This window comes from Lissotriton vulgaris, chromosome 2_1 (genome assembly GCF_964263255.1).
Source record: "Lissotriton vulgaris chromosome 2_1, aLisVul1.2, whole genome shotgun sequence".
NCBI lineage: Eukaryota > Metazoa > Chordata > Amphibia > Caudata > Salamandridae > Lissotriton > Lissotriton vulgaris.
In genome coordinates, this window is record NC_141687.1 from 225,127,523 (window position 1) to 225,139,686 (window position 12,164).

Genomic DNA, 12,164 nt, shown 5'->3' on the forward strand with positions numbered 1-12,164 from the left:
CAAGTGTTAGTCCATGATCTTTATTCTCATGTCTTGCGCTCTCACGAAGACTTGTTTGTACAAAATTCAGTTCTTTAATGACACAGCCAACAGCCAACACGTGCTTCGTCTATAATACAATACCCAAAGACTTCCTCAGGGCCTGGACTGTTTATTCAATATTGGGAATCACAGACAATCTTCCCTTGGCAGATCGAGCCACAATAAAACCAAAATCCAATAACTCTTGTGTGCCTCTTTCACATATTCCTAGATTAATATTAAAGTTTCTTCAACGTAGGAGATTTCACGAGCAAATTTCCTTTTGTCGATTGTGGACGTAATGTATCCTAAGTTCAGCTTCTTGTTGTAGAAAGAGTCATCTGTTAATCATAAAATTCCTCACTAGGGCGGATCAATAATGTAAGATCCACAGGTTGCAGCGTGTAATGCCGACAGATAATTTGGTGTGTTGCGAGTCAACAATCAGATTGTGGACCTCCTCAGCTGGCAGAGGTATCAAAAATACAAGTGGGGGCTCCACCCTCAAGTTTTCCACCCATACTTCCAAGCCTGGGGAGTCCCTCAGATGGACCTGTTCGCAACACCCAAAAACGCAAAATGCCAAAGCTTTGCCTCCAGGTATCCACACCAGTTATCCAAAGGCAATGCTCTATGGATGAACTGGTCAGGGATATCCGCCTCTCCCACTCATTCCATCAGTGGTTCGGAAACTCAGGCAAACATCCCTCACGCTAATCCTGGTAGCTCCGACATGGGCACGTCAACCCTGGTTCACAACCCTGTTGGAACTCTCGCTGGTAGCTCATAAAACATTACATTTAACTTCCAGTCTCCTCACAAAGAGCCATGGAGAAATCAAACACCCACATCCCAAACAGTTGAACCTCGCGATCTGGCTCCTGATGTCATAGAGTTTGGTTATCTGAAACTTCCACCACAATGTATGAACATTATCAAGGAAGCTAGAAAGCCTAACACAAGAGCTTGCTGTGCAGCCAAATGGAAGCAATTTGTTATCTGTTGCAGTAACAATAACATCTACCCTCTCGATGCTTCCATACAAAACATTATCTGCTACCTGTTACACTTACAGCAGTCGTCAGTGGCCTATACATCCACAATAGAAGAGCCCTTTTTCCAGCTACACAAATACAAAGTAGCTCTTTGCACCAATCCCACATTCCTACCTAAGGTAGTATCTGCATTTCACATTAATCAGTCAGTTGAATTACCTGTTTTCTTCCATCAACCTGACGCTGTTGCAGAAAGAGCTCTGCACACCTTAGATGTTAGAAGAGCACTGTTGTATTATATTGAATGGACCAAATCTTTTCGTAAGACCAAACAACTTTTTTTTTTGTTTTCGCACCACCTCACAAGGGCAATCCTATATCCAAATCAGGTTTTGCTAGTTGGATCGTTAAATGTATCCAGATTTGCTACGTAAAAGCCAAAAGGGCTCTAACTGTACCTCCTAGAGCACATTTCATTTGTAAACTAGGAATGACTATGGCTTTTTTAGGCAACATCCCTATTACTGACATTTGCAAAGCTGCAACATGGTCCACACCACACACATTCACCAAACACTATTGTGTAGATGTGTTAGCCAGACAACAAGCTAATGTGGACCAAGCAGTACTTAAAATGATGTTTCAGACAACTTCATTTGTTACAGGATAGCCACCACTTAGGGGAGACTGCTGTATAGTCTATGCATAAGCATGTGATCTACAGCTCACATGCCTCGAATGGAAAATGCTACTTAACCAGTATGCATCTGTTCTTGGCATGTAGAGCTGTAGAATCTCATGCACCAAACCACCTCCCAGGGTACCTGTAGCTGCTGTAGTTCTCTTGATACTATACATACTTACACATGGCCATCTCGATTCTTTACTACTACTCCATTCTCTCACCCTCTGCGGCAAAACAGTCTGAAGATGGAGTTGATGGCCATGCGCACTGTCACCAAAAGGAGGAGTCACCTACCTCGTGACTAGGAAGCCTTTTCTAAGAAAAACAAAGTGGAAACATCCAGACCCAACACTAGATGGCAATCTATGCATATGCATGAGATTCTACAGCTCTGCATGCTAACAGATGCATACTGGGTAAGTAGCATTTTCCTTCCTGTACATACTGGTACTCCAGATAAAAGCAGTATTCCTGCCAAAAGTAGGCATGCCTTTTCTCTTGGGGCAATCCATTACCACACCAGTTTTCTATGCCCCTCAACCTTCCTACGAGACGGAACAGCTCCACTGCCTGGAACCTGAGAGGGCCATTTCCTACTATATACATCTGAGCAGGGATCACCAATGGGACAATCAACCTTTCGTCAGTTTCACTGTAGCCAGATAGGGCAAAGCTGTGCAGGAGAGAATCTGTAGGACTTCCTGGTCTAAGATAAACACAGATCCACCACTGGGAGAGATACTGCTTTGGTATCTATTTACAACATGAAGAATCTGCAGTTAAAATCTATACCCAAAGGACAAGTTACTTACCTTCAGTAACACCTTTTCTGGTACAGACTTTAACCACACATACCTCACCTACCCACACTCCTCCCCGTTCTGTGAAATGGACTCCTACGGTCCATTAATAAGATGCCAACTTACAGATCTGCACATAAGGTTACTGATTTCTATTGGCTCCGCGTCCAACTGTGTGGACAGAGATCAGAAAGAAACGGACATCAGCGCATGTAGGTCGAGCAGATATAGTGACATGATGCCACATCTAGGGCGGGATGGAACAGATGCAGAGCCACATGGTGTAACCTACTTCCACATAAGGTAATAGCTATAGAAAGTTTCCAGATCCATTCAGGCGCCTCAAGAAATTTCCCAGGTTATGTATCAGGCTGTTAGATAGAGACTTTCCCAAACAAGGCTTTACTTAAGGCAAGTAACTTGTTCTTCATTTCTGCCCCAGTTAATTCAAAACATACTGTTAATGGTGCTTGCTGACTTGAAAGAAATCAAATTATTTGTAGATCGAATGATAAGGTTTTCTCAACATGTAAAGATAAATTGCTATTCAGCTGTCTGTTTGAAGAGTATAAAGGTTTGTTACTGCAACAGCCTCTATTGCGTTTGCGAAGAATTGCGATTTTGCTGCAGTAATAGCTGGTGTGCAAACCTTGGCCGTAAGCCAGTCTGTAAGCCAGAAACATTAATGGAGTTAGGAATAAAAGATAAAGAAAAAATTACTCCATGGCTTGTTCATATGTCTACTACATACAATTCTTCAGCACTAGTAATGTTGAGGTAAGGGTGCCTAATTAATTGGACTAAGAACAGAACACCAGATGCCTGCAGCGAACACTTGACTTGCTGTTAGACCTTGTTGGCATGGCAACATGTGCCTGAACCCATGAATAATGCATAGAGTGAAACAAAATCTGAGTTACTGTTGAAGTAATGACCAATAGAGGTTGCAGTTCCTCTTATTTGGGGAAAAAAAGAAAAAAAAGTTTGGCGGTTTTCTTCGAATCTTAATAACTGCTTTGCAGGCTGTAGAATACCGTCTACAGCAGCCAAAGGCTGATTCATGTTTGTATACCTGAATTGTATCTACTTTTGTAATAAGCTTTGCAGTGTGCCTGAGAATTTCAAGATAAAATACTCAACTAGTTGGAAGCGGAGGCGTATGTAGCAAAACATGGTATATTTCCATAAACATTTCAAAAATACACAATTTGATTTGATGACCACTATATTAGCATTTGAATAACTAACAAATATGGTCTTTCAATTCTAACTTTATTTTTAATTGTAGAAAAACATCACTGAGCAAGAACAGCCACTGTCTGTACACCTCACCTACCAATCTCTGTGCACTTATTTCAGGTATGCTTAGACCCGTTTACCTGAAAATTTGATGTTTTATTATTGATGAGAATATGAATGTAAACATTTCATATATTTTAATGTGTCCCAGTTGTTTCAAGTCGCACAATTTGTCATGAAATGTTCATACAAATATGTGGGAGGTTTTCATTTGAGGGGAGGGGGGATAATGTGGGTCCTGAATGTGTTTCTTCTAGAGAGGAAGAGCCTATTTACTGTTGAAGATGAGCTAGAAATGGGAATGAAAATACATTGCAGGTGGATTTGGGGAAAACAGAGTATGTATGACTGCAGTGTTTGCATTAACCTTACAAAAACGTAATCTTCACTGACGAAGAATAGCAGAAGAACCTGGCATGAGGGGAGGAGGATGGAATAGAGAAGAGCGAGCACCAAAGAGTTAAATTAGCCTTAGCAGAAGAATGTATGGCAACAGCTTCACTAACTCTAAAACAAGTGACCGATTTAACTGTAGAATGAGTAGCTGTATGAATAGTGAACTTCGGTTGCACAGGTCAGAGTGAATTACATCTGTGCTGTGAACGAAAGGGATTGAAGACCTACGACAGAAAAAAGGGTATTAAGTATACAGGAAAGAATGGCGCTCAAACAATATTAGCGTGTATATCAAGTGGGGTTTACAACGATCGCTGGTGCTGGCAGGGAGGGGAGACCCAAAGAACCCTCTACTTCCGGGTCGGGGACGCGATTAGCCTTGAGGTTGATTCTACCCAGAACTTGGACACCACACGTACCCATGTGGTGTACTATGAGGAATTTCTGTTATTCCACGATTTGGACATTGGAATTGTTGTTGCTACATACTGATTGAAGGTTGGCGACCCTACTGTACAGTGTGATTAGAACTGCTGTAACGGAACTACCACGCCATCAATTTTCTACTATTTGGGTACCCTGCCAGGTTGGAATTATCACCGGACTAGGGCCCTTACAGATAAGGAATCAGCCATTGAGCCCTAAAGAGTTATGGTGTCTAGATTTGTATAGACCCATAACGAAACACGTGTCGGCTGGCTGTGAATTTCCATTCTGTGACGATCAAATAAAAGGAGATATACATCACAAGCACCTACGTTGGATCTTTGTTACTGTGAATCATACAGAGTAGCACTCTAAGTGATTGAAGACATGGCTGGATTTATTTTCTGGGATCAAAAGTGTTGGTGACATATTTTTGGCAGTTTTAAGTGAAAGAGTCAGGATTAATTTTTACGCAGTGAATGATTGTGGTAAGGAAAAAGCAGGGGGATGGAAGTGGCATTTATCTTGGAGTGATTGACTGGAATAAAATGCAAGATGTTTGAATGAAGCAGTCTTTCAGCCTGTGGTATTGGTGTGATAGGAAGGCATGTGGTGGTTGTAGGGTTAAATGCTGCCCAGATGTTGACTTATTGAATAAAATGTTTGAAAATAACCCATCCTAATTCTAATAGTATTTTTGTATTTGGGGATAAGGAGCAGCCTAGGAAAGTTAGGTAGTTGTAAGGAAGGTTTATAATAGGAATGTTTTATGTATTAATTTTTTAGAGGCCAGGTGGTTGGTTATGTTGCAAATTACTGGATACAAACAATTCTATCAGTGCTGCCTGTGGATGGAGAACTTGAATATTTTATAATTTATAGCCTGGTTCGAAGATTCTTAATAATTGTTTGGTTCTTCTAAATAGAGTTAATTTTAGCACGTTTTTTGTAAACTAAAACCTCAATTAAACATTATTACTAATCTTATTTTACAAGACAACACTCATGTAGTTGTCTTGTAAGATAAGAAAACAATATCCTAAAATGGTTTAAAATCACAATTACAGTTTCCTAAATTGGAGTAATTCTTGGACATTCTAGCGATGATTAAAAAAGAATTGTGGCTTAAACTGTGGTGGTTTAGTGTGGAGGAACCAGTGTGGTCACAGTTTCCTTACACTTTCCCTTTCTTAATCACAGGTATATTTTTTATGGCAGGAAAGGACATGTGTGATAATGAGATGAAAGAGTCTTAAGGCCAGATGTATTGAGCGTTTTACCGAATTGGCCTGTTTGTGAACGGTAAAAAACCTTTTGGGATGTATCGTCTCAAATCGCTATTGTTGCGACTACCTATTTTGTGAATGCAGTTAGGGAATCGCAATTTGCGATTCCTTAAAGGCAATGCTAGAAGCAAAACAATATTACGACCTGGCTTTAAGGAATCGCAAATTACCACCATCTTTATGTTGGTGGTAATTTGCAAATTCCTAGAAAAATTCACTTTTTTGCATTTTCCTCGGTGCCCTGTGGAGTACATACATGCCCTTAGGGCTGTATTTGCGCCACATGTATACACATGCATATTTCTGGGGTGTGAGAGGGTGTCCTTTTGGCCCCCTTTCACCCTTGAAATTGCATGCACAATTACGAGTACCTATTGAGTGCTCACAAATTGCTCATGCAATTCCCATTCATTCCAACGGGCCTCTAGGACCATAGAAATGAATGGGAAGCCATTCCTTATTCGCGACTCAGAATTTGCTAGGAATTGTATTTGCGAAACCTGCATTTTGAAGTCCAAATTGGATTTTGTGTCCCATTTCATCCTCCCTCCACATGAATCCACCTGCCATTTCCCGCTGTCCCTGTTGGTACTGACTGATCAAAAAGGAATGAGGCATGTGAGCATGTGACTGTGGGAAGCTCCTGCAGTTCACCTGTCTGGCATTTAAACGTAACATTTGCTTCGACCTTATTTTCTGGTGTGTTTCACAAGTAAACTGTCTTGCAGAGATGAATCCAAGGCAGGTAAATGAGTCACTGCGTATAGTAACTTGTACTCACTCTTGGAGTGTCCCTGCTGAGTTGTGCAATTTTCCATAGTTACCTACAGCAAACCTAGGAGAGTAGAGTTGAAAAATTCTTCTGTTCTGTGTTCAACTGAAAATGCTAACCTCTGGGTATTAATTGATGTATGATGGACAGGTGTGCATTCTATCAGTGTAGACTCAAGGGTCCTCTAGATTAAAGGTTTCCACAACTGGATCAGGAGGCATGATTAATTTCAGATTCCCAGGATACCCACTGGCCATGAAAACAGGGTTCAATTTGTATTCATTATATTTGCATTTCCTGAAAAAACTGCCTTGGATTCAGCCTTCCTGGATCTTTGGCAGATACTTTCTATTGAGTGTACAGAATTTGTCACATGGTGGTACCATGTTTCTTTCAAAGTGGTGTTCTCTTACAGTTTATATCATTGCAAGTCATTATGTATTTTCTAGTGATCAGGATCCCGGTGGACTTTTACTATTGCCCGATAAGTGTGCATCTGGAGATTTCAGCATTAGCAAAGTTCTATCTGTCATGGAAACATTGCTATTGGTGGCAACCAAAGAGGTAACATCTTTTCACTTTTCCTAATCTAGTCCTTTTCTTTATAATATCCTCTGCACACAATTATCCTGTAAATGCTTGATTAGTACTGCTGCATGTAGCAGATAGAGACTGTCTAAGAAGAAGAGGGGGCAAAAAATGATTCCAGAATGCTCACCAAAACTTAGTACCATTTTGAGGATCACATGCATAACTTTTAAAAACATTTTTAAACCACATAAGTAAGTCGGAACGCTTTCTTCCTTCTACATACAATTTACAACCTCTGTAAAATGTTGATGTCAGTGACCATTCGTATATTTTTTCTTGTTTCTGTGATAAATTATAAAATCTTGTTGAATAAGCTCAATGAATTTCCTCGTACCTCATACCTTCTCTATCCTTGTTTTGAAGAGTTTTACAGGCTTCTTTAAGAAGTCTAGACTGCAGAATGTCTTTAATGAGTGCAATTTCCCTGCTCCCTGTGATCTTCCTGTGTCATATAAACAGTTTTTCACTTCTAACTTTACGCTATCATAGGCTTTTTCCTAATTTTCTTTGGAATCTGAGGGGAATGACTATCAAGGAAACCTGGGATGAAATGTGTTTTTGTGGTTAAGTGCTAACTGTGGAACCAGAAGACCCAAACCCTATCACTAACCAGTATTGAGTTTCCATATAAGCAAATCTATGTGCATGGGGCAGATCTGTCCGCATTCTAGGCTCTGGAGGAAAATAGAAAATGTTCAAGTGCTAAGTGCAGATTTATTCATGTGCTACCTGTCCTCATGTTGAAACACATGCATTTCACATTTGAATATATATGGATATCTAGCTTGCCTGCAATTACAATTTCTTAAGTTTTGTTCTGAAATCCAAAGTAAATATATGCTGGTGTAAGTCTAACTTCACTCTCATTTTCATCTCAGTCTTAGCTTGGCTATGAGGCTGACCAACCTCAAACATTTCAACGTGTGTAACTAACCCCTCTTCTCTGAGCAAATATTCCTGCAGTACGTCCTGTGTTCTGCACAGTATGGGCTCTCAATCTTTCTGGTGTCCTTTCAGTATTGCTATTTGGTGTCTGCAGCGTTTCAGCCCTGTTGAATGTAAACTATGCTGCCATCTTTGGAAACACTCTGATAGTGGAGCACATCATTTGCATCCTGAGAACAGCTTAAATCTAAGTTGAATAATTTGATAAGCAGCATTTGTGAGTATCTTCATCATCCCTTTCCTTCACCAGCACACTTGTGGTCATCCAGGTTGGAACTCTCTCTCGAATCACTGCCTCTGGTTTCAGCATTGTATCTGTAGCCATGGACTCCGTTTTCTTGCAGAAAACCTGTCTTCTGTAAAAGAGACCCTTTCTGTCAGTAGATTCCAGATAACTATATGTCTTTAAAAAGATGGCTGGAGAATTACAATTATGGTTAAAAATTATAAATAACAACCATATTGATATGAACAATTGGAAATTTCTTTTTTCATTTCACAATACACAAAGCACTTTTGGGATGGTCTGCAAAGGTCTTGAAGGGTTAAATGTATTTGCTTATCTATGACTGAAGATATTGAGAAAATTATGACATTGGAAACATCATATTTCTTTTGCAATTTTGAAAGCCGAATCGGCAGTAAACTCATTAAATTCTTCTTAAAAAGACACAAAAATCAGATCAGATGGCAAATGAAGCTCATGGAAAACCAAACTCTGAAGTGTTTTTGTCTTACAGCAATGTGATCTGAGTCTTGACTTAAGATTAGTTAGGTTGCATATCATCCAGAAAGTCTTTTGGAAGGAAATGATGTTCTACCAGAAATCATTTTGCTCTGCAGGCTTAGCATTTTGCCGTCTGTTGGAAAACCACCAGCTAGATATGTGGTGAAAAGAACAGCCACTTGTGAAACTGCCTTGGTAGATTAAACTAGGCTCAAATATTGAAAGCTATATAAATCTCCAGCATTCATAACAGTCTTAACTAAAGATTAGTATGAGCTACAGTTAGCACAATGTGACATCACATCATATATTTAAAAGGATGTGGATTTTTCTATACCCTTTTCTATCTTCTTGTTATTGTTCAGTGCTCAGTTCCTTTAAAGGTAGGTTCTCTCTGTGCAAATTAGATTACGTCATTAGATTGCCCCAAAGATATGGCTATCTTGGAATGGTAGACAACTGCAATAGGCTGCCAGTGCCGCTTCACTTTCTGCTTGTGACTTAAACTGGCAGGATTGCTCCATTGTTTCAGCCCCCAGAAAATTTGTTTTACCTAATAGCAACCACAGACTTACCAGGAAACCGCTCTTTATGTTAAGTTTGCATCCTGCAATTGGGATCATATACAATAGTTATGCTCTTCATCCTGCTTATGACCTGTGTGAATTCAAACATATGGGGTGAAAACCTCAACACTCCTGCTTTTGGACAGACTATAAGCTGGATACCTTGTTAAGCTTGAACCTAGAACCTCTAAGAATCCGGCTGAAGCAGACATTAGTTACACTTTGTCTCACTTTAATAGCATCCCCAAATGTACACACATGTAAATATCCTAGAACTTTCTAAGACTTAACCCTGAGAAAGTTTAACGCATGTAACTGTTGATATAAGGATGCTGATCATAAGCTGTGTTAATGTGTTTTTATTATTTGGTCACCCATTTTTTTCACTTAACCGGTCACTGCTCTGACCCTCATCGCAATTCTGAATACACTGTATGTCATCATTTGTTTGTATTTAGCAATACATATGCTTTTATGCAACAAAATTGTCCTATGTTAACAATTTTGGCTACCAAGGTTCTTCCTTTTCTCTATGATTGAGTGATATATTGTTTACTGTGAGACTTTCTGTTGTTGGTTGAGGAGGGTAGAAGCCCTTGTGAAGAAATAGCTGCAATCCCCATCAGTGTGAACCACTAAAATCACTAAATTAACCTGCGCTTATCCCTCTGGTAGCTCGGTACAAAAGCAGTCAGGCTTAACTTAGAGGCAATGTGTAAAGTATTTATGCCACACAAAAACAGTAATACGTGCAAAGACATCTTTTGGAATGAGTTAAAAGTAGCCAGTGGGGATAGGAACTCCAGAGGTTTCTGGAATCTCATTAGGGAGAAACACAGACCCATTGATACCCTCTTCACTTGCAATATCCCTGAGGCAGCCTGGTACAGTCATTTCTCTAATTTGTACAATGTAGCAGCGGAGGAGGAGGGGGATTTTGCCCTCTCGCCAATCGATTTTGGCCCTCTATCTGGTGTGGGCACTATCTTCACCCCAAAAGAAGTTGAGAATGTAGTGAACAGTCTTGTGCCACGAAAAGCTGCTGGACCTGACGGCTTGCCAGGGGACCTGCTCCGCATGAATCCCAAGGAGTGGGGAACTATGATTGCCTCCCTGCTCAATGCTTCCGCTGAGGGCGCTGCCCTACCGGATTCATGGATGGGCGCCGAGGTTGTTCCAATCTATAAAAAAGGCAGCCGGGACGACCCAGCCAACTAACGGCCTATTAGTCTAATTGACTCTTCCCAAAAAGTGGCTGGTAAGGTTGTACTGGGTCGGGTTTTAGACTGGGTTGAAGATAACAATATCTTATCTGACTTTCAAGCCGGGTTTAGGGCAGTAACTGGAACAATCGAGCAGTCATTGCGACTACTCATGATATACTGGAAAGTTGTACTGTTGGGGAAAGGCAGCTTATATCTAGCATTCATTGATCTCCGAACCGCTTTTGATCTTGTGCCCCGGAATCAATTGTGGAGGGTTTTATTAGAATTGGGTATGCCCGAATACCTGTTGTCCCTGATTATGAGGCTCCATGAATCCAGCTATGCGCAAGTGCGCTGGGGGACCCAGGGGCAAAAGACAGGTCGCATCGAGGTTAACAGAGGTGTCCGCCAGGAGTGTGTACTGGCCCCCACCCTTTTCTCACTCTCTGTAAACGGGGTAGTCGACCACCTTTTGTCATCTCCGGCTGACGCTCCCCGTTTGGCAGGGCGGCTAGTACCCACACTCCTATTTGCGGACGACACCCTGTTACTCTCGAAATCTCCTGTGGGTCTCCAGCGCCTGTTAACCAGCTTTGAGCAATTCTGTGCATTCAGGGGTCTCAAGATCAATACTGAACTATGAACTTTGGCTAGGTAAGGCATTAGACAACATCGCCCCGTGGACCTCGAAACCCCCTGTCAGGAGAACCAAATCAGAACCATGGTACTCGGAAAAACTAAAAATCGCAAAGACCCAATGCAAAGCAACAGAACGCAAATGGAGGAAAAGCTACTCTCCCGAGCTTAAGGAAATTTACAAATCGGAACTAAAAATATATCAGAAAATGGTAAGAGAGGAGAAAAGCGCCTTTTACAAAATCAGAATTGAAGAGGCAGCCAACCCCACAAAAGAACTTTTCCCTATCTATAAAGAACTAACAGACACAACGTGTTTAGATACGCAGGACACATATTCCAACGACATATGTGAACAAATAGCTGACTTCTTCATCGAAAAAGTCGAGAAAATCCACGCCACTTTCCCCAAACCCTCTATATTAGTAAAAGAGGCAAGGACCATGACCCCCCTTACTCAAAAACCTACCCCTACTCAATTCATTACCCCTGATAAAAAAGACTTGATCACCATTATCAATAGCATACATTCTGGTTCCCCTACCGATGTATGCCCTTTGGACAAAAGTAAAGACATTATGGATAGCTTTCTTATAGATCACATAAGAAATATGATAACCCTTTCATTTCAAGAATGCAATGTACCAGAGGCTTGGAAAACAGCGCAAGTCATCCCTCTCAAAAAAAAAACCAACATCCCTATCACTCAATTTCAAAACCTCAGACCCATCTCCCTCCTGCCACAATGTGCCAAGATTATAGAAAAAATAGTCAACAAACAACTCATGGCTTTTCTTGAAAAGGAAAATGTACT

The 12,164-nt window shown here is 40.8% G+C and overlaps 1 protein-coding gene across 1 annotated transcript in view; it reads left to right on the plus strand.

Annotated features, from left to right (window-relative positions):
- The window catches only part of ZZEF1 (zinc finger ZZ-type and EF-hand domain containing 1), a 1,733,356-nt gene that overhangs the window by 393,554 nt on the left and 1,327,638 nt on the right, over positions 1 to 12,164 (plus strand). The window contains exons 17-18 of the mRNA XM_086954803.1: positions 3,790 to 3,860; positions 7,130 to 7,244. Of these exons, the coding sequence (XP_086810929.1) occupies positions 3,790 to 3,860; positions 7,130 to 7,244 (186 nt within the window). The remainder of the gene's footprint in view (positions 1 to 3,789; positions 3,861 to 7,129; positions 7,245 to 12,164) is intronic.